The sequence below is a fragment of the Culex pipiens genome, chromosome 3 (assembly GCF_016801865.2).
Source record: "Culex pipiens pallens isolate TS chromosome 3, TS_CPP_V2, whole genome shotgun sequence".
Lineage (NCBI taxonomy): Eukaryota > Metazoa > Arthropoda > Insecta > Diptera > Culicidae > Culex > Culex pipiens.
In genome coordinates this window covers 38,123,244-38,147,602 of record NC_068939.1, presented here as the reverse complement: position 1 = coordinate 38,147,602, position 24,359 = coordinate 38,123,244, and the positions used below count along the sequence as shown (strand labels likewise).

General features: G+C 39.8%; 1 protein-coding gene across 1 annotated transcript; it reads left to right on the top strand.

Moving 5' to 3' along the window:
- The first annotated feature begins 8,094 nt into the window (after positions 1-8,094).
- LOC120426296 (protein hairy-like) lies at positions 8,095-11,743 on the top strand. The gene is made up of 3 exons (XM_039591047.2): positions 8,095-8,655; positions 9,004-9,099; positions 9,192-11,743. Exons 1-3 carry the CDS (start codon positions 8,548-8,550, stop codon positions 10,023-10,025), a joined length of 1,038 nt encoding a protein of 345 aa, XP_039446981.1. The 5' UTR covers positions 8,095-8,547; the 3' UTR covers positions 10,026-11,743.
- The last annotated feature ends 12,616 nt before the right edge of the window (positions 11,744-24,359 follow it).

Here is a 24,359-nt window from a genome sequence, read left to right as displayed (position 1 = left end):
TGACCCCGGATCATGTGCGTATAGCATCAGTGCATATGGTAGACTACTATATGAATGTGTTGGGATGTCCATGGTCATCCGAGGACTCCCTGGAGTTAAGATCTACGAGTCTACCGCCGTAACAAGCAGGAGGTCGTCGGATTTTGACCTCGGATCATGTGCGTATAGCATCAGTGCATATGATAGACTACTATATGAATGCGTTGGGATGTTCATGGTCATCCAAGGACTCCCTGGAGTTAAGATCTACGAGTCTACCGCCGTAGCAAGCAAGAGGTCGTCGGATTTTGACCCCGGATCATGTGCGTATAGCATCAGTGGATATGGTAGACTACTGTATGAATATGTTGGGATGTTCATGGTCATCCGAGGACTACCTGGTGTTAAGATCTACGAGTCTACAGCCGTAACAAGCAAGAGGTCGTCGGATTTTGACCCCGGATCATGTGCGAATAGCATCAGTGGATATGGTAGACTACTATATGAATGTGTTGGGATGTTCATGGTCATCCAAGGACTCCCTGGAGTTAAGATCTACGAGTCTTCCGCCGTAACAAGCAAGAGGTCGTCGGATTTTGACCCCGGATCATGTGCGTATAGCATCAGTGGATATGGTAGACTACTGTATGAATGTGTTGGGATGTCCATGGTCATCCGAGGACTCCCTGGTTTTAAGATCTATGAGTCTACCGCCGTAATAAGCAAGAGGTCGTCGGATTTTGACCCCGAATCTTGTGTGTATAGCATCAGTGCATATGGTAGACTACTGTATGAATGTGTTGTGATGTTCATGGTCACCCAAGGACTCCCTGGAGTTAAGATCTACGAGACTACCGCCGTAACAAGCAAGAGGTCGTCGGATTTTGACCCTGGATCATGTGCTTCATTCATTCACATTCATATAGTTGTCTACCATATGCACTAATGCTATACGCACATGATCCGGGGTCAAAATCCGACGACCTCTTGCTTGCTACGGCGGTAGACTCGTAGATCTTAATGGTCATCCGAGGACTCACCGGTTTTAAGATCTATGAGTCTACCGCCGTAACAAGCAAGAGGTCGTCGGATTTTGACCCCGGATCTTGTGTGTATAGCATCAGTGCATATGGTAGACTACTGTATGAATGTGTTGTGATGTTCATGGTCATCCAAGGACTCCCTGGAGTTAAGATCTACGAGTCTACCGCCGTAACAAGCAAGAGGTCGTCGGATTTTGACCCTGGATCATGTGCTTTATTCATTCACATTCATATAGTAGTCTACCATATGCACTAATGCTATACGCACATGATCCGGGGTCAAAATCCGACGACTTCTTGCTTGTTACGGCGGTAGACTCGTAGATCTTAACTCCAAGGAGTCCTTGGATGACCATGAACATCCCAACACATTCATATAGTAGTCTACCATATGCACTGATGCTATTCGCACATGATCCGGGGTCAAAATCCGACGACCTCTTGCTTGTTACGGCGGTAGACTCGTAGATCTTAACTCCAAGGAGTCCTTGGATGACCATGAACATCCCAACACATTCATATAGTAGTCTACCATATGCACTGATGCTATTCGCACATGATCCGGGGTCAAAATCCGACGACCTCTTGCTTGCTATGGCGGTAGACTCGTAGATCTTAACTCCAGAGAGTCCTCGGATGACCATGAACATCCCAACACATTCATATAGTAGTCTAACATATGCACTGATGCTATACGCACATGATCCGGGGTCAAAATCCGACGACCTCTTGCTTGTTACGGCGGTAGACTCGTAGATCTTAACACCAGGGAGTCCTCGGATGACCATGGACATCCCAACACATTCATACAGTAGTCTAATATATCCACTGATGCTATACGCACATGATCCGGGGTCAAAATCCGACGACCTCTTGCTTGCTACGGCGGTAGACTCGTAGATCTTAACTCCAGGGAGTCCTTGGATGACCATGAACATCCCAACACATTCATATAGTAGTCTACCATATGCACTGATGCTATACGCACATGATCCGGGGTCAAAATCCGACGACCTCTTGCTTGCTACGGCAGTAGAATTGTAGATCTTAACTCCAGGGAGTCCTTGGATGACCATGAACATCACAACACATTCATACAGTAGTCTACTATATCCACTGATGCTATACGCACATGATCCGGGGTCAAAATCCGACAACCTCTTGCTTGTTACGGCGGTAGACTCGTAGATCTTAACTCCAGGGAGTCCTTGAATGACCATGAACATCCCAACACATTCATATAGTAGTCTACCATATGCACTGATGCTATACGCACATGATCCGGGGTCAAAATCCGACGACCTCTTGCTTGTTACGGCGGTAGACTCGTAGATCTTAACACCAGGGAGTCCTCGGATGACCATGAACATCCCAACACATTCATATAGTAGTCTAACATATGCACTGATGCTATACGCACATGATCCGGGGTCAAAATCCGACGACCTCTTGCTTGTTACGGCGGTAGACTCATAGATCTTAACACCAGGGAGTCCTCGGATGACCATGAACATCCCAACACATTCATGCAGTAGTCTACCATATCCACTGATGCTATACGCACATGATCCGGGGTCAAAATCCGACGACCTCTTGCTTGTTACGGCGGTAGACTCGTAGATCTTAACTCCAGGGAGTCCTTGGATGACCATGAACATCCCAACACATTCATATAGTAGTCTACTATATGCACTGATGCTATACGCACATGATCCGGGGTCAAAATCCGACGACCTCTTGCTTGCTACGGCGGTAGACTCGTAGATCTTAACTTCAGGGAGTCCTCGGATGACCATGAACATCCCAACACATTCATATAGTAGTCTATCATATGCACTGATGCTATACGCACATGATCCGAGGTCAAAATCCGACGACCTCTTGCTTGTTACGGCGGTAGACTCGTAGATCTTAACACCAGGGAGTCCTCGGATGACCATGGACATCCCAACACATTCATATAGTAGTCTACCATATGCACTGATGCTATACGCACATGATCCGGGGTCAAAATCCGACGACCTCTTGCTTGCTACGGCGGTAGACTCGTAGATCTTAACTTCAGGGAGTCCTCGGATGACCATGAACATCCCAACACATTCATATAGTAGTCTATCATATGCACTGATGCTATACGCACATGATCCGGGGTCAAAATCCGACGACCTCTTGCTTGTTACGGCGGTAGACTCGTAGATCTTAACACCAGGGAGTCCTCGGATGACCATGGACATCCCAACACATTCATACAGTAGTCTAATATATCCACTGATGCTATACGCACATGATCCGGGGTCAAAATCCGACAACCTCTTGCTAGTTACGGCGGTAGACTCGTAGATCTTAACTCCAGGGAGTCCTTGGATGACCATGAACATCCCAACACATTCATATAGTAGTCTACCATATGCACTGATGCTATACGCACATGATCCGGGGTCAAAATCCGACGACCTCTTGCTTGCTACGGCGGTAGACTCGTAGATCTTAACTCCAGGCAGTTCTTGGATGCCCATGGACATCCCGAAGTACCCCTAGACCTTTGAGATACATAAAATTTTAGTAAACAAATAAATCAAAAAATATGTTTTTTAAATAAATTAATTTTAATCTTTTAATATTTATTTTTTATAATCGTACAAAAAATGCTAGCTGTGGACCCCTCGAGAACTTGACAACTTTTTTATACATTTGTATTGGTTGTTTCCGTTGTGCTTAAAGGAAATGGCTATGCACCAGGCGCTTCCATATTCTTGTAGATGGCTCATATAATTTGGAGGAGACGCATGGTTTTTTTTAAATTGTTCGATTTTTTATGTTAAAAAATGTACCAACTTCTCGTCAGTCCGCGTGGACATAAAATCAAATTCTGTCGATTGCATCGGATTCGGGGATGCCTTTTCTCTCAGGAACGGATGAGATATCGTTAATCCCTTGACACAAGTTTTGTTTTGTCGAGTAGTGTTATCCGAAGGTTTGTATTGAACTTCAGATAATCGAATCACGCACAAAATTTTTTTTTTCGTATTTTTTCATTTTCTTGTTTTAAACATAAAATTTGAGTTCTACGACCCCATTTTAGTAAAGTTTGAAATGTTGATTGAGTTGTTGCCAACAACAACAACTTGTTGGTTGAGTTGTAATCAAAAATTAGACAACAAAAACATTTTTTTTCGTGATTCGATTATCCGGAGTTTCGATTATCCGAAATGAAATTTTTCCGATGCCTTCGGATAATCGAGTCGGGACTGATCAATACAATATTACATTTTACATTTATTAGATCAACAAGATTTCGTTCTACTTGACGATCCAATACCAGACAACACACTAAACTGGACTAAAAAACTGAATAGCTCCAGTTTTTTTGAAATAAAATGAAATTAGTTGATACTTCCCCAAGTAGCATTTAAGGTTTTAAGAAGGCCATAAAAGCCTGTTTAGGCCTAATGAGGGTTTTTAGAACCATGATAAAACCCGTAAGTTTAAAAATGTTACTTGGGTTCTAACAGTTGGTTTAAAATGAATTTAGGCTTTCAGAATATAAAAAATGCTTTAAACTAGCTGGGTAATTCTCTACCAACTCACACGAAATCGGGAAAAGTTGCCCCGACCCCTCTTCGATTTGCGTGAAACTTTGTCCTAAGGGGTAACTTTTGTCCCTGATCACGAATCCGAGGTCCGTTTTTTGATATCTCGTGACGGAGGGGCGGTACGACCCCTTCCATTTTTGAACATGCGAAAAAAGAGGTGTTTTTCAATAATTTGCAGCCTGAAACGGTGATGAGATAGAAATTTGGTGTCAAAGGGACTTTTATGTAAAATTAGACGCCCGATTTGATGGCGTACTCAGAATTCCGAAAAAACGTATTTTTCATCGAAAAAAACACTAAAAAAGTTTTAAAAATTCTCCCATTTTCCGTTACTCGACTGTAAAAAATTTTGGAACATGTCATTTTATGGGAAATTTAATGTACTTTTCGAATCTACATTGTCCCAGAAGGGTCATTTTTTCATTTAGAACAAAATTTTTCATTTTAAAATTTCGTGTTTTTTCTAACTTTGCAGGGTTATTTTTTAGAGTGTAACAATGTTCTACAAAGTTGTAGAACAGACAATTACAAAAATTTTGATATATAGACATAAGGGGTTTGCCTGTAAACATCACGAGTTATCGCGATTTTACGAAAAAAAGTTTTGAAAAAGTTACTTTTTGCGTTTCTCTTTGTTTCGTCGTCCGTGTCTGTCGCGGGTGACCATGAACGGCCATGATCGATGACGACCAACTTTTTTGAAACTTTTTTTCGTAAAATCGTGATAACTTGTGATGTTTATAAGCAAACCCCTTATGTATATATATCAAAATTTTTGTAATTGTCTGCTCTACAACTTTGTAGAACACTGTTACACTCTAAAAAATAACCCTGCAAAGTTAGAAAAAACACGAAATTTTAAAATGAAAAATTTTGTTCTAAATGAAAAAATGACCCTTCTGGGACAATGTAGATTCGAAAAGTACATTAAATTTCCCATAAAATGACATGTTCCAAAATTTTTTACAGTCGAGTAACGGAAAATGGGAGAAATTTTAAAACTTTTTTAGTGTTTTTTTCGATGAAAAATACGTTTTTTCGGAATTCTGAGTACGCCATCAAATCGGGCGTCTAATTTTACATAAAAGTCCCTTTGACACCAAATTTCTATCTCATCACCGTTTCAGGCTGCAAATTATTGAAAAACACCTCTTTTTTCGCATGTGCAAAAATGGAAGGGGTCGTACCGCCCCTCCGTCACGAGATATCAAAAAATGGACCTCGGATTCGTGATCAGGGACAAAAGTTACCCCTTAGGACAAAGTTTCACGCAAATCGAAGAGGGGTCGGGGCAACTGCTGTGTGAGTTGGCGGAGAATTACCCAGCTGTCATTGAACACCACAGTGTTGATATGTCAACACTAGGTGCCTGACGGAATTAAATTCACTTAGTTGACCCTTGAATTTAAATGTAGAAAAGAAAAAAAAAACAAAAAAAAAATATTTATTTTTGAAATTTATGTCCGGTAGAACCTAATTAAAGCCACGCGCCAAAAACATGGTTCGATCTTGGTTCGATTTTGACTTCACTCGCTTTATATATGCCGGAGACCCGTCCCATTACAATAACAAATGTTAACAGTATTCAGGGCATTTACGTCAGTATTCTGACATTTACGTCTGCCAAACGCGTTCGGTCCTAAAATCCCTTTGGCCAGTTGTCGCACTTACATCAATTTTCAGAGTGTGTCAAGATAGCACGACAAGATTGAAATTGCTGAAGAGAGACAAAAATGCACGGATTTTTTTTCGGTTTCTATTGAATATCTCAAGATTGAAATCGATTTGTGAATGTCACTGCGCTGTAACGTCATGGAAATTCTCAATGCTGTATCTTTACGAAAAATTGACCAATTTCGATCTACCCAGTTGCATTCGACGGGAATTCATTTTTTTTCAGGAAATGATTAGTTTTTGAAAAAAATAAAATGGTTCCTGACCTGATACATTTTGGTTTTTTCCGGAGGCGGTTTTGATGAGCTTTTCCACTGATTGAAGTGCTTGAAAACATAATATTTCGGTTTATTGAGTTAATACTAAAATCTAAATATAAATCTTTGCAAGTTTGTAAAAGATGGTTTTAGAAGCTTTATATTATACAGAATTCAATCACATCATTAAATCAAATTTCATACCAGCCTGGAGAACATGTCAAGTACATTTTTTTAAATTCAAAATGTTTACGAAACAAAAAATGCAAATTGGCATGAAATGATGTATTATTTGAATTTTTTAGAAGTTTTTTATTTTTTCATACGAAAATTGCTTTCTTTTTACATTTTTAAGTTTTTTATTCATTTCAAATCATAAACAATATTATTTAAAATATATGCTTTTCCATTTCTAAATTATCCAAGGACTATCCAGAAACCTGATGCTCTAATTATACATAAAAAAGTAACATCAGTTGCATAGCAATAAAACAGGCACCACTTCTCACAACAGGTAGGTCAATCCCCCTCGTTCTTAAAGTACTTCCTCCAACAAGCCTCTTTTTAGCAACGCGGCGCCTTATTGTTTCAAAATCTCTACCTCGCGATGGCTTAATTGTTATTGACCTGATTCCCGAAAAGGGGTTACTTTCTACCTCACAGCCAAAAAAAGGTAAATCCCAAGATTTTTTTACAGCGAATCGTCCCACGTTCTCAATTCAATACCGTCAGATCCATCTAGCGGCAGAACGCTGAACTTCACCCTGTCCGGGAATCGTCAGCCAAAACAGCAAGAATCTTCCCAAAAAACCAACGAAATCGATCGCCGAAAAACTTGGAAGGAAGAGAGCGAAAACCAAAAAAAACGCATCCCAAAGGCAATAAAAACATAAGCGATGCCTCTCTTTTTTGTGTTGTTCCGTCCATTCAGGGACTCGAGCCTTGCCGAAAAAGATCAATCCCGATCCCCCGGGTACCTGCCACCTAAGTAATGTTTGAGCTGTGTGCTGACCGAGAAGCTTCCTCAACGGCTCGGTTGACGTCTGTTTGCACCCGTTTGAATGTCTTGGTGTGACGATTTTGCTGTGTTAGTTTCTGTGTGGAGCATTGATATTAGTGATTGATTTGCTAAGATTTGAGACTTTTAGACACTTGGATTGATTCGCTGCATCATTCAGAGTATATCCAACCGTACAGCTTCCACTAATCCTTATTTCGGTGGGGGTTTCCCGCTTGTGCCGTCATAGAGCTCATCCCCACTCTTCTGCGCACAGGACACACTGATTCAGGACCCTTCCGTCGTTCGTCTTCTTCGTCGTCCTCTTCCCTCGCGCTCAGCTAATCCTTCGATATCAACAGGCTGCCTGCCCGCGCTTCATCTCGCTCGCACAGCCTGCTCCTGCGCATTCGCTCTCTCTCTCTCTCTGTCGCTCGCACCGCCTCGTGCCCACTTCGGGTAGCGCTCGGCACAGGCAGACAGCCGAAGCAGAAGACCAAAGCGGACACGGTGAAGCTCGGGTCGAGCTAGTGCACTGCCGTGCCGAACCAGAATCAGAATCGTTTCAACACTCGACAGAGCAACACACATAGTTCGGCTCTCGGGAAACAGCAGCAAGTTTCAGCTTTTGCTTTCGTTTCGGGACTTTGAGAATCTTTGACTTGCAGTAGCAGCTCATTTCAGTCGCGACCGGCGAACGGAACGGAACGTGAGAGAGAGCGTTTGAGTTTTCGGGGGAAGTGAGAATTTCGGAATTACGAAGAAGTGCGTGACAGAACAACGGAACAAGTGAGAACCCACTTTGAGCACAGGATAAGCCAAGTGGTGACAAACAGTGCCTTTCGTGGGGGAACAGCAACAAGTTACAGAACGTGTGACACGATCTTTATGGATCGTAGTGAAGTTTGAACAGCAAACGCAACAACAGTGTACAAGAACAAGCAATCAGTGAATCAGCAATTGTGGATACCTTAGCAGCAAACCGTTTCAACTACAGCAACACAATGGTTACCGGAATTGGAACCGCAGCCCAGCAGGTTGGCACCATGCCGACCACCTCGCAGATGCCCCCGGCCGAACAGCCGGTCAAGCGAGCATCCGACAATCGCAGAGTAAGTATCCAGAACCAACACCAATCAGGGGGGACGTGCTCAATCGCGAACTTCCCACACGCGTCGCCACCGGACTAATTCCAGATCGGTGCTGGCGCGTGTGGGAATTCACCGTCCACGCGTGCTCAAGAAGTGGATAAAGTCAAGCGCGTGACAAACCGTCGCGGGAGTTGATGTTCGTAAATTAACACTTTTGAGATCGCGGCGGCGCGGTTCCCCCCGCTGAGCCAAGTGGATCATATTTTTAGAAGCGGTTTGTTGCGCCACCGCTAAGCGAAGACATTGTTTTGGGTTGATTTATGAGCGGAGTACTTATGTGGGATTTTTGCTTTCTTTTCTGTTCTACAGAGTAACAAACCAATCATGGAAAAACGTCGCCGTGCTCGGATCAACAACTGCCTGAACGATCTGAAGACCCTGATCCTGGATGCCATGAAGAAAGACGTAAGTGTCCGCAAGAGCGAGTTTTGAAACTCGAAATCGTGGATTTCAGAAGACTAACGATTTGTTTCCCCTTTTTCTCTTTGACCTTACAGCCAGCTCGTCACTCAAAGCTTGAGAAGGCAGACATTCTGGAGATGACGGTGAAGCACTTGGAGAATCTGCAGCGCCAACAAACAGCCATGTCCCAGGCGACCGATCCGAACGTGATGAACAAGTTCAAAGCTGGCTTCAGCGAGTGCGCCCAGGAGGTCAACCGGTTCCCGGACATCGATCCGGTGACCCGGCGCCGACTCCTCGCACATCTGAGCAACTGCATCAACGGTGTAAAGAACGAGATGCCCAAGCCTCGCCAGTCTGCGGTGCAAGTTCACATCCTGCCTTCGCCGCCAAGCTCGCCCGAACAGGACCACAACTCGCAGGTTCCTCACCCCGCCCAGATCAACGCCATCCAGACCGGCAACGGAGGAATCTTCTTCACCAACAACGTCGGCTCCAGCGTTCACCTGATCCCGACGAAGCTTCCGAACGGTAGCATTGCGTACGTGCTTCCAGCCGCTTCCGCCCCAGTCCCAATGCTGGTGCCAATCCCAAGCCGTACCGCCTCTACCGGATCTGCATCGTCCAGCCATTCGTCGGCTTCCAGCTACGACCGCGTTCCACGGGAGCACGCCACCTCGCCATACTACGCCCCTCCCAGCCCGGCCAACTCCAACTACGAGCCCATGGACTGTCAGTCCTCGGTTTCGTCTCAGGACCAATCTCAGCAACAGCAGTACCTCCACCCCCAACGCTTCCAGCAGACCCCTTCCCAAGCCCCACGATCCTACAGCCCGGACAGCCCACTGTCCCTGGTCGTGAAGAAGGAGCAGAACCTCAGCGCTCAGGACAAGCCAGCCTCGCCTGCCGCTGCGTGGCGACCGTGGTAAAACGTCATCTTTCGTTCCCGCACCAAAGCGAGTCATGAAACAATTAGTACCTTCAACCACCAGTTCGCAAAGTGTCTGTGTGTAAAAGTGTAACCGAGTGAGAGCGCGCGCGCGCGCCGGAAGTGTCTACCAAACCGATCCGAAGCGGTTGTAGCGCCTACTTTGTAAATCACGAAATAGTTTGCATAGCGCGCCAACGGCAACAAAGTAGGCGAACGTCAAAGGGTCACACGAGTCAACAATCGTTCGGTTGTTTTCCCACACTCATTAGTAGGCGACGACGACAGCGCGCAGCGCTTCGGCTAAGCCGAACGCGCGCTAGAAGAGCACGGCGGAAGAAAGTGTTAACGTGAGAGTGAGCGAGAGGGCGAGCGCACGAGCAACAAACTTGTCAAGTATCGCGCTCTCCCGTGGCAACAAAGTGTGTGATTGAGAAGAAGAAGACCGACGGCGGCACGAGGCAAAATGTATTTTTAACGCCCAAGAGAGAATACAGTTTTTATCACTTTGCACGCGCGAAACAAAGTAAGCGGTGTACGTGTGAGTGTGTCACTTCCTCTCGCGCGCGCATAGTTGTCCACGGCCTACTGAGGAGGCAGCACACGCGCCGTGTGTGTTTGTCCTTCCCGTTTGACGTTCGACCTTGAGCATCTTCTCCGGAGCAAGGTGATGCGCCGCGCCACACTAGTCATACAAAACTGTGCGCGGCTAGAGCACAACGAACACGCACACACACACATGCAGATATTGGTGGTGACAAAAGAAAATGATACAATACACGCGCTACTGCTGCTGCTACTTCCTGGAGAAGTCAGAGGAGGAATAATAGAGTGAGAGAAGGAGAGCGGTGTCATTAGCTGTGAATAATCGTTAAGGTCCAAAAAAACGTGATAACAAGCACTACAAAAGAGAGAAAGGAGTTCAAAACTTTAGCAAATTAATATATTATATTCTAGTATCTAGAGAGATCCTACACAACTACTGGTAGCACAAGCTTTCAACCCCTAACCTCTAGGCTCACACGAACAATCATGTGATTAGCCCCTTAAATCGTCATTTAAGATCGCCTTAATCCATCATTCGTTCCAACCTTGTGTTTTTCATCTTGTTCTTAATTTTTGTATCTCGAGACAAAAACTAGTGCAAAATTCTTTGTAAATATCCATCCCATTTTTTTCTTCTTTAAGTTCAACCTTTTGTTGTAGAACAGCGCGACAGTAATCACGACAGTCTTCCATTAAGATTAAACAAAAAACCAAGCAATCATTAGAAACCATGGTTACACCTAGCATTAAAAGTCGCCAGTCAAAGCAATTCGGTATCGTTTTTCCTATTGGATCAATTCTTTTTGGTGTGTATAAATTAATTTAAACCCCCGTCTCTAATTTATCGGCTCTTCCGCTATTTTTAATTCTTTTTATGTTTGGCATGATTTCTTTAGCGTGTAAGCGTTAGCGTGTAGGACAAACCACTTGGTAGGCATTATTATTTATAGACAGAGAGAAATACCCAAGATTTGAAGCAATTGTTTTACATCAATAGTTGCGATAGTAAGCAATCCGAGTAGGCCAGAGATAGCATGGCATAGGCAAGGCCCTTCGAGGTTTGCCCCCAGTGGGGGTGGCTGCATTGTATTATATTGGAAAACACTATTTTATAAAGATCCAGAGAGCGAAAGCTTTACAAATGAAAAATATAAAATATTTTACAAATGAAAATTTTTACTTGTTTTTTCTTCTTTGTTGTATCCGAAAAATTGTCGCTCTGCAAATTGGGTTGTCAAGTTCACCTCACACATTATTAAGGTTATTAAGGTATTATCAGGTTTGATTGAACCTTGGATTGAACAAAGTTTGGAGAAAATAATCACAATAATGCAGCAATCCTCACGAAAAACGCACGGCCATAAATAAAAGTGTTCGGATCGGCCGAAATAATTCAAGCAAAACAATGTAAATGGACAGAAGCCGAAGTGTAAACAAACCGTTTGTCCTGCTCACGTCTGTGGATGTTTACATTAGGACGAGCAGGACAAACTCTTTGTTTACTATTCGGCTTTGGCCTATTACATTGTTTTGCTTGAATTAGACCCGTATTTTTTTGGCCATTAGGGTGACCTATGCCGTGCAAGGGTGGTTAAAAATAGTAAATTTCGTCAATCTAGCCAAACGTTTTGAAAGGTCGTTCAATCTTTAAAATGACCAAAGAGCACCAAAGAGCATACGTATGAAAATATTTTTATCGGATTCCTTGAAAAATTTTACGTAGTGTCAGGATCTAACCCCTGTATGAAGACAACACAGGCAAGATAGATCAACTATAGTTCAGAGGTGGACGATGCAAGGAAAGACAGATCTGAGTTAGAGTGTAAGGCGGACGGACGCACGAGTGGTGGCGGCAATAAATGTAATTATTAGCCGCCAGTGAAATCTTTTATTTATATCCGTTTCTTCTCCCGACCAAGACTCTACACGTAGCATACACGAGTTATGATTTTCTGAAAACTAAAATTTGTTTTTTCGGCGCGCTTTGTGCAGAAAACAGGAAACTTCGAAAATGAAAAATGACTTTTTTTCACTAAAACTTCACTAACTTGAAAATGTCAGCGAGGACCTATGATTTTTGGGGATCAAAATTATCGTGATTGAAAGACGCAACTTTTGGAACCCAAATTTGAAAGTTATCGCAGTTTTTAGTGGAAAATGATGATTTTCCTTTTCCCGTTTGCGGTCGTGGCGCGCCGAAAAACAAAGTGTTAATTTTCAAAATATCATATCTCGGAGTCCTGTTATTGAACTCCTTCCAGTTTTCGAGTATGTTACTTAAAATTACACGAGGAATTCGACATTTTTTTTCAGACATAGACTTTTTGGTCCAGACACCTCAAACGGCATTTTTAAGTTTCATTTGACCATTTCAAATGTTAGGATGATTTTTTCGGACTTCAAACTACTTTTCTTCAAATGCCACCTAATCATCTTTATTTGCTTCTAAGGCAGCTGAAATCCTTTGAAATGGTGAAGAGTTATGATTTTTTTTATAAAAGTGGTTTTGCGAAAATCGACGAAAATTGCAATTTTTTTGACCACCCTAACATGGACTAGACCCCCCTTATGGCCATTTTTTTTTCTTCAAATCTTCAAATCTTCAAATCTTCAAATCTTCAAATCTTCAAATCTTCAAATCTTCAAATCTTCAAATCTTCAAATCTTCAAATCTTCAAATCTTCAAATCTTCTTCAAATCTTCAAATCTTCAATAAAAACAAATTTGATTATTTTTCTCTAAATTCTTTCAAAAATCACATTTAGTATTTTTTTTTGTAAATTATCCATTCTATTTGAGACCATCTTTTGTGCATATTTTGGACTTATGAACAAAAGCGTGAAACTCATTTACGATCCAATTTCCGCTGACGAAACAACCATCAAGCTCAATCCAGTTTCACCAGAACTTTTCCGGGGCGGGGGGAACTCTACGTGTGTGCGCGTTCGCTCTTTCGGGGGGTAAGTTGAGTCGCAATAGAGCATTGTTAAACAGACCAACTCGACCATTTAGGTGCTGAAAATGTGGTCAATTTATAAACCTGCTAAAATTTACGCAAACGAAACCGAACCATTTGAGGGATCGATTGAATATGCGGTGCGTGGTTTGATCGTGATTTTCCTTTTTTTTTGTTTAATTTGGACTTGGTGGAAAGTTGGGATTTTTGTCTGTCATGCTGATTTTTGGCATGTTCAGTATTTCTTTTATTAAATTTCTTCGAATTAATAAAAATCGTTTTGTTTTCGATCATTAATTAGGTAATTGCCTATGAACAGCTCTCTTATCAGTGATCATGTTATGTTATATATAAATTATAAAAACGTGTTTATTTTGTTATAACTTAGTTTGAAACAGTGATAAGCCTTGCCTTTGTTATGTCATATAATGAATAGAAACTGCGAAACTTCAATCGCATGAATTATGAAACTTTTTAAAAATTCATAAAAGTTGATTAAAGAGCAACTCCAGCCAAAAACAAGAACTTTTAAGGTACTTTTTTGTCGACCCTCTTCGATTTCAATGAAACTTTGTCCTACGCTTAAATAAGCCATTTTTGTGTATATGGAACCAGTTTCACTAGATAATGCCATTTGAGAAGGGCCTAAGTGTTTTAAATATTTTTGTATTCCGTAATTTAAATACTGCTGTATCTCAAAGCCGTTGCATCGTATCAAAAAGTGATCAAACACAAACTTGTAGGAAATCTGACGGGCTTTCCGAAAACATACACTGACAGAAATAAACACTCCACTTTTATGAGATTTTTTGATTTTTATGTTTAAAAGTCACCTTCAAGATCCCTTGATTTTTTTTTCGTTCTATTTTTTTGTGAAAATAGTCTAAGATGTTACAAAAAGATTCACGAAAAATGCAGGATGAAGCAACTCACCTAAAAAAAATACAAAAATCATTTACTGAAACTGTTTTTTTTTTTCAAAAGTGCTCTAAACATCAAAATTTTCAAAAACCGAACACGAGAGTCGATTCTTCAGACAATTTTACATCAAATTCTCCATATTGGTAATTGCCTTAAGCCCAATCCTTGTGAAGTTACAGCGGTTTTAAAAATAAAAATGTTGAATAAATAGGTTTTTTTATGGTTCTTGGCCATTTTTATATGACAGACTTGATTTTTAAGCCTCGTAAATATTGTTACCGGAAAGCTCGTCCAATTTCATATAAGATTTTCCTGATTTTTTCGTTTTCGTTTTTTCGACTTTTTAATTTAAAAATCAAAAAATTTCATAAAATTGAAGTGTTTATTTCTTTCAGTGTGTGTGTGTTTTTTTTTTTGAAAGACCGTCAAATTTTCTACAAGTTTGTGTTTGACACTTTTTGGTACGATGCAACGGCTTCGAGATACAGCAATATTTGAATTACAAAATACAAAAAATATTTAAAACACTTACTCACACTCAAATGTATTTATCGAGTGAAACTAGCTCCATATACACAAAAATGGCTTATATAAGCGTAGGATAACATGTCTACAAAGTTTCATTGAAATCGGAGAGGGTCGGGTACAACCGATTCCCTATTTGACATGGAATTGCTCTTAAAATACAACAAACCTTGACCACTAAATATTTATTTAATAAAGTTTTTTAACTAAAAACTTCAAACATTCAGTATATGCAACACTTTTTCGCACGCGCCGTTACGATTGTTTCCTCGAAGCAAACTCCCTAGGTGATATAGCTTCAGTTCCAAGTACAGGAACACCTCGCCTACTGTACCTTCATAAAACTATTTGATTCTAAGATAAGTCGCACGCGTGTAGCGTTGAGCGAGCAGGTCAACCCAGACTTCTTGGAAACACTCCTTGAATTTGTTGATTTGATTCGTCAGTAAACTGTTCGTGTTAAATAATTTCAAATCAGATGGTGTCTTGTTTGGGGTCATCCAGTTATCACGTATTTTAATGATATATTTTTTCTTTGAAATTGTTTCAAGATATCTAACAATCTCGAATTCTATCCTCTTTAAATTACGTAATTTGTGAATGATCCTTAAGACACAACAAAACTTTTTTATGTTATTATAAGATTATTTATTGCTCAGAAGCATTTCACAATAACTTGAAACTAAGTTGGAATGTGACGAAATCGCTTTAAGGTGGCCCACCTAACAAGTTGTGCTGACGATTGCAAACAAGTTTTCAAATTACTAGTTGTTCCGTTCGACCTGCAACCGGATCCGCAAAAGGGACAAAGCTGCAAGTTGCCTACGTGCATTTTCGCGTTGGGGAATTTCGGTTAATTTAATTTGACAGAAGTCATATGCGAACCGCTCAAAATTGACACTAATTTTCACACCTCGTGAGAAAAAAGCCCAAGTCACTCTTCAAAAAAGTCGCTCGATAGAAATAAAAAACACACGAACCAGCTGATGTTTGTAAATCGCAGTCTGGCACGAGTGTAAATTGCGCGAAATTATCATCCTCTATAATCGTGCGAAGATTATCTTGATAAGACCCGTGGCTCGTGTATCAAATTGGACAACCGTAGACCGCGTGTGTGTTTGTGTGTGCGGTGCAAAAGTGTTATTAGCATGCGATTACCGGAGGGCGTACTGGAAGGAGCGATTCACCTTTAAGTATTTTTAGAAAATAATTTTAATACTAAGAATCTTAATTTCAAGCAGTTGTTCATGCGTGTTCGAAAAATAAAAAAAACGCCTACAATTTGAAGGTTAGTCTTTTCAGATAAAGTTCTCCCTGAGAATTTCATAGTTTTCTTTAATTTACTAGGAGCTTCTAATATTTCTCTAGTTGGAACAACCCGTTCATCACTCAACTAACACCCTTCAGTCCCTCAACCCCCGCCTCCCGTAACCACGAGCCTGTAATTAAATTAGTTACAATGTAACACACTCAAATTGCGCTGCCGCTGACAGCCGGTTACCCTCGTGCCGCGCATGGCATCACGAGGAGATCCGCCGCGACCACCCCGAAAACGTACTCAACACCGCCCGTCCCCAGACCGCAATCACCACCAACCAAAGGGACTGAACACCATTAGGACGACTCCACCACCGCCGAGAGATCGCGAAACCACGATAGAACCGAAACGCTCGAAACTTGCGCGTGTTACTTTTTTTTTTTTTTTTTTTTTTTAATTTATATTTATTCAAATTTCTTTTCCATGTACATTCATTCAGTTAAAATATTATTGAGTGTCCAATCACAAACGATGACTTTTCACCTCAATTTTAAATACTAGCAACTTTCATTTATTCATGAAATATTGTAGCTTTCGCTATTCAGTGATTTCAAATGTAGGAGGTCCTACATATACAAAAGGGAAAAGGGATACCTTAAAACTAACTTATAAACTATATAAAGAGCGGATCAATGCAGCTGAAGACTGCAATGATTTTTGTCGAAATGCATCAATTATCTTATTGGACATAACATCCAAAGTGTCAACTTCGGCTAATTGATGAAGTTCACCGGTGCTGAACCAGGGAGGAAGTTTCAGAATCATTTTCAGAATTTTGTTCTGAATCCTCTGAAGTTTTTTCTTCCTGGTTAAGCAACAGCTTGTCCAGATCGGCACAGCATAAAGCATGGCAGGTCTGAAAATTTGTTTATAAATTAACAGTTTATTCTTGAGACAAAGTCTAGAATTCCTGTTTATAAGTGGATACAAACATTTAATATATTTGTTACATTTAACCTGGATACTTTCAATGTGATCCTTGTAAGTAAGGTTTTTGTCAAAACCAAGTCCAAGATATTTCACTTGATCCTCCCACTTTAAATTTACCTCATTCATCTTTATAATGTGATGACTTTTTGGTTTAAGAAAATCAGCCCTTGGTTTGTGAGGGAAAATAATAAGTTGAGTTTTTGCAGCATTTGGAGTAATTTTCCATTCTTTCAAATAAGAATTGAAAATATCCAAGCTTTTTTGTAATCTTCTTGTGATGACACGAAGGCTTCTGCCTTTGGCGGAGATGCTTGTGTCATCAGCAAAAAGTGATTTCTGACATCCTGGGGGCAAATCAGGCAAGTCAGAAGTAAAAATATTGTATAAAATTGGACCCAAAATGCTTCCTTGAGGGACGCCAGCACGTACAGGTAGTTGATCAGATTTGCTATTCTGATAACATACCTGCAGAGTACGATCCGTCAAATAATTTTGAATAATTTTCACGATATAAATCGGAAAATTAAACCTTTTCAATTTCGCAATCAATCCTTTATGCCAAACACTGTCAAATGCTTTTTCTATGTCTAGAAGAGCAGCGCCAGTAGAATAGCCCTCAGATTTGTTGCTTCGAATTAAATTTGAAACTCTCAACAACTGATGAGTAGTTGAATGCCCAAGGCGAAATCCAAACTGCTCATCAGCGAAAATTGAATTTTCATTAATGTGCGTCATCATTCTATTAAGAATTATTCTTTCGAATAATTTACTAATAGATGAAAGCAAACTAATGGGCCGATAGCTTGAGGCTTCAGCAGGATTTTTATCCGGTTTCAAAATCGGAATTACTTTGGCATTTTTCCAACTACTGGGAAAATATGCCAAATCAAAACATTTGTTGAAAATTTTGACCAAGCAACTTAAAGTTGCTTCTGGTAATTTTTTAATTAAAATGTAAAAAATGCCATCCTCACCAGGGGCTTTCATATTTTTAAATTTTTTGATAATAGATTTTATTTCATTCAGATCCGTATTAAAAACTTCATCTGATGAAAATTCTTGTTCAACAATATTCTGAAATTCTATTGAAATTTGATTTTCAATAGGACTCAAAACATTCAAGTTGAAATTATGAGCACTCTCAAACTGCTGAGCAAGTTTTTGAGCTTTTTCCCCATTAGTTAATAGAATATTATCACCATCTTTTAATGAAGGGATGGGTTTTTGAGGTTTCTTAAGAACCTTTGAAAGTTTCCAAAAAGGTTTGGAATAAGGTTTAATTTGTTCGACATCTCTTGCGAACTTTTCATTTCGCAGGAGAGTGAATCTGTGGTCAATAACCTTTTGCAAATCTTTTTGAATTCGCTTCAGTGCAGGATCACGAGAACGTTGATACTGTCTTCGGCGAACATTTTTCAGACGAATCAGAAGCTGAAGATCGTCATCAATAATGGGAGAATCAAATTTGACTTGGACTTTAGGAATAGCAATATTCCTAGCATCCAAAATTGCATTAGTTAAAGATTCCAAGGCTGAATCAATATCAGCTTTGGTTTCTAAAACAAAATCATGATTCAAATTATTCTCAATATGATGCTGATACCTGTCTCAATTAGCTTTGTGGTAATTAAACACAGAACTATTGGGTCTGGTAACTGCTTCATGAGAAAGTGAAAAAGTTACTGGAAGATGATCAGAATCAAAATCAGCATGAGTCACTAAAGGACCACAATACTGACTTTGATTTGTCAACACCAAATCAATTGTTGATGGATTTCTAACAGAAGAAAAGCAAGTTGGCCCATTCGGGTATAAAACCGAATAAAGACCAGAAGTGCAATCTCTGAACAGAATTTTACCATTGGAATTTACTTTTGAATTATTCCAATATTGGTGTTTGGCATTAAAATCACCGATGATCAAAAATCGAGATCTATGCCGAGTAAGTTTATTCAAATCCCCTTTGAAATAATTTTTATTTTCCCCAGTGCATTGGAATGGCAAATATGCAGCTGCAATCATAATTTTCCCAAAAGAAGTTTCAAGTTCAATGCCCAAACTTTCAATAACTTTTAACTTAAAGTCACGTAACGTGCTATAAGTCATACTACGGTGGATAACTATTGCAACTCCACCGCCATTTCGATTCATTCGGTTATTAGTTATAACTTTATAATCTGGATCACTTTTCAAATAAGTGCCAGTTTTTAAAAATGTTTCGGTTATAACAGCAACATGCACGTTATGAACTCGTAAAAAGTTGAAAAATTCATTTTCTTTCGCTTTTAAAGAGCGAGCATTAAAATTCATAATATTGATGGAATTACTTAGATCCATGATTAAACTTCAGGGTAAGAACAACATCATTCGCAAATTTTAATCCAATCTGGATTGCTTCCATCATGGATGTAGCATTACTCATTGTTTGAATCAAACCAAACAGTGAGTTTTGCAAAAAAGTCATTTTTTCAAACGTAACATCGCCGAAATCAGAAGATCCCAAAGCGTTGCCAGCAGAAAAATTTTCAAATGAGATTTGAGGTACCTGCCCAATTTCAGAAAGATTGGTAGAGGATTTAAAATTCGTGGATGAACCCGAAACGACGTTAGCATAAGAAATGCCATTGTTGTTACCTAACTTTTCCACGGTAGAGGTATTTCTAGAATTGTTCGAGTGAGACAGCACGAACGTTTGATTTAAAGATGCAGGTACAACCTGACTTTGAGAAAATTTCGGTTTGGATTTCGGCTGATGCTTAGCACGAGAATCCAAAATCTTTTTTCTGATGGGGCAATCCCAGAAATTTGATTTGTGATTTCCACCACAATTTGCACATTTAAATTGGGTGACTTCTTTCACGGGACAATTGTCCTTGTCGTGAGAAGAATCCCCGCAAACCATGCATTTTGGAACCATGGCGCAATGATCAGTACCGTGACCGAATGCCTGGCAACGCCGGCACTGGGTCAGATTCTGGCCATTACCGCCATGTTTCTTAAAATGCTCCCACTTTACCCGTACATGGAACAAAAACTGTACTTTGTCCAAAAGTTTTAAATTGTTGATTTCATTTCTGTTGAAATGAATCAGATAAAATTGTGAAGTCAAACCAAAGCGAGAAATATTCCCGTTTGATTTTTTCTTCATTGGTATTACTTGGGATGGGGCAAAGCCAAGCAACACCTTAAGTTCGTTTTTGATCTCATCCACCGACAAGTCGTTGGAGAGACCTTTCAAGACCGCCTTGAATGGACGAGCATTCTTGGTCTCATACGTGTAGAAATTGTGTTTGTGGTTTTTCAAATAACCAACAAAAGTTTGGTGATCTTGTAAAGATTCCGTCAACAAGCGACATTCTCCTCTTCGACCAAGCTGGAACGAAACTTTCAAATTGCAAGTTTCCTTGCAATTCTTCAGTTGCATTCGAAAGCTGGCCAAATCGGAGACGGAAGTCACTACAATTGGCGGAGCCTTTACTCGTTTCTCGACGGCAGAAGGCTCAGTACGAGGAGAAGGTTCCTTGTCATCAGTTTCGGATAAAACACCGAAACTGTTTGTCAATGGAATTGGAGGATTGACCTCACATTCAGAATCAGAATCAGACCTCAGAAGAGGCTGTTTTCTTTTTCTGTTTCCGTTAGCCGGTTTAGCGTTCAAACGCTTCACCGACGTAACGACCAAATCTTCAGAAGATTTGCGTTTACCTTTGTTTTGACGCATTTTGCAAGCAAAGTTCTCTTAAAAAGATGGCTTCGTTTGTAAGATACAACAAAATTTCAGGTGGTGTTAGTCTTGAAAAGACTGTTTAGAATTTTGGAAAATAACTCAGGTAGTCTTTAAAAAGACTGTGAATTTTGTTTTGAAATAACTCTGAGCTTAGGTAGTAAAAAATACCGCAGCTCTAGTGTCCGTTCACCACGAAGGTTCGCAAGACACTGGAGCGCGTGTTACTTAGTTACCACTTCTCCCCCGTCTACCCCTCTGAATAGTTCCCACTAGTAGGTACAACTGCTAGGAGCAGGCTGTCGCTAATTATCAAAAGCACACGATGCTCGTTCGTTCGCTCGTGGTTGGTGATGATGATGCGTCAAAGTCATAGTTTCGGACTTGCGGCTACGAGTGCGCGCGCGGCAACAATGTATCAATACACGAGCCGTACTGTTAGGGGAGGGTGACTATCTGTACAAAATCCGTAATGTTACAACTAAAAACTTTTTGAGTTAGGCGCTTTAAAGTCGAAGCCGGTGAGGACGGAACCTTCACCTAATTTAAAGTCGATTTATTTTTAGCACATCAACATGTGCGCATCTGAACTGAGCAAGTTGTCGCCAATCACCTATCTTCGGTTTATGGAGGGTTTGTTGTCCGATGAAAGCTCCAAAATAACTGTTTAGGTCATAAACTAGCGGCAAACATTTTTTTTTTCATTTGCTGCCCAACAAGATCAAACTTAATGACTTTATCCTGGCCGTTTTGGTGGCTGTCAGTGACAAGCAGCGTATCAATAGTTTGCTAAATATAGTTAGAAAAGTCTCGATTCAAGATTGATCTTCTCACTCCGACGCTGTCGTGCTCACTTGTTGCACGTCGCTTTTTGACGTTCCGAGAAAAACGCATTTTAATGTTTGACCTTGAATAAACAAAAACGAGAGCACGCAATGTAAACAATAACAAATACGTTTTGTTTGATAGAACATTCTGTGCGTTGCTCCGAAGTTTTGTTGAATTTGGTTGCTGGAGTCCCGAGTTATAAGTCTAACTTGTACTTGCGTTAAACGCGTTCTGACCTGGAATCCCTTTGGCCAATTGTCGCACCAACATCAATTTTCAGGCTGTGTCAAGATATGCTATTGACAAGATTGAAACTTCTTTCATATGAAATGTGACAAAAACGGAGTTTTTCGGTTTTTATTGAATATCTCAGAATTGAAGCCCCAAAATGCACGTACGACAAGTTAGCACGAAGGCGACGAAACGTTGACTTTCTCAAAATGTTCATTCTCTTTTTTGTGGACAACTTTTTCTGCCTGCTTTTTTTGTTTTTGATGCTGTTTTCTATCCATTTCAGCAACTCAAGAAAGCAGGTTTGCAGAAGTTTTTTCGGTGCACTAATATTTAACAAGATTCGATGTTAAAAAAAAAGAAGTCTATTTCATTTGGTGAGAGCTTTCCATTTTAATACAGGCAATTCTTCATATATTTTAACATAGGTATTTACAACTCATTTAAGACCAACCACGCCAATCTTAAAATACACAGTCATGTCTCGGTTTTGCACTGCCCGGTTTTGATTCGTTCAGCAAGGCCCAGTGCTTAACTGAAGCACAGAGCTTATGGGATTTGGGCTGTATAAGAGACATTGGCTAAAATCTTATGAAACATCATCCAAACTTTAAAAATATACTGTTTTGAAACCGGAATGATGTTACCTATATATTGCATACAAAATTACGTGAAAATTTTCACAAAATACGTATTTTTCCTGTGTTTTAAAAATTGCAATATGGCAATCAAATGATCGGGATTTTTTCATACAATTGAAATGTAATTGAAAAAGATTTGAAAATACTAAAAATTTTCACTACTTTTTTTGAAAATACTCAGAATTTCCACAAACTACGTATTCAAAAAAAATACTCCAAATTACAGTTTTTTAACAATATGGCTATCAAATGATCGGATTTTTTCATACATGTCGAAGTCATAACACATTTTTTTTTCTAAATACTCAAAATTTTCACAAAACTACGTATTTCCGAAGAATAGTCAAAATTTCAGTTTTTACAAAAGGAGTATCAAAAGATCGGGATTTTTGTTACATTTTGAAAGTAATAACTCATTTTTTAAACAGCTAAAAATTTTCACAAAGCTAGGTATTTTCGAAAAAATACTCAAAATTTCAGTTTTGTTACAATATCAGTATCAAATTGTCGGGATTTTTTGAAAGCAATTGCGCAGTTTTTTGGAAATACTCAAAATTTTCACAAAACTACGTATTTTGAAACAATATTCAAATATCAGTTTTTTTCCAATATGGGTATGAAAAAAATGTGTTATAATTTTCCAAATGTATACAAAAAACCCGATTATTTGATATGCATTTTGTCAAAACCTGAAATATTTAAGCATTTTTTTTCGAAAACAGGTAGTTTTGTCAAAATTTCGAATATTTTCAACATTATTTGTCATTGCTTTCGAAATGTATACAAAAATCACGATAATTTGATACGCATGATGTAAAAACGGCCTGGGTTCGATCCCAGAAGGTCCCGGTGGCAAATTTTGAGACGAGATTTGTCTGATAACGCCTTCCGTCGGACGGGAAGTAAATGTTGGCCCCGGACTAACCTAAAAAGGTTAGGTCGTTAGCTAAGCCCAGGTGTAGGGGTCGTCTCCCTGGGCCCTGTCCTGGTGGAGTCGCTGGTAGGCAGTTGGACTCACAATCCACAGGTCGTCAGTTCGAATCCCGGGATGGATGGAAGCTAAGGTGTAAAAAGAGGTTTGCAATTGCCTCAACAATCAAGCCTTCGGACACCTAGTTTCGAGTAGGAATCTCGCAATCGAGAACGCCAAGGCAAAGCTGTAGAGCGAATAATTTGATTTGATTTTGATGTAAAAACCTGAAATGTTTTAGTATTTTTTCGAAAATACGTAGTTTTGTGAAAATTTTGATTATTTTCCAATTTTGTTTTTACTTTCGAAATGTTTGAAAGCAAAATATATGCAAAATTCTTGATCATTTGATACCCTACCCTTGCAATATACTGCAATTTAGAGTATTTTTTCGAAAATACGTAGTTTTGGAAAATTTTGTAGTATTTAAAAAAATGTGTAAAAACTTCGATAGGAATGAAAAAACCCGATTATTTGATACCCATATTACCCAAAAAAATCGATTTTTGGAGTATTTTTTTAAATATACGCAGTTTTATGAATTTTTTTAGGAATCTGTCCTCTGATTTTTCAGGCCAACTTAAAAGGGGGGGGGGGGGGGGGTGGCAACATGAACTTTGAAAAATATTTGCAACGGCCTAACGGCAAATGGCACAGCTTTCAAAAAAAAAATAGTGCTTTTTCGATAAAAAATATGTTTTTTCTGGAATTTTCTGTACGCAACCAATTCGGGCGTCCAATTATA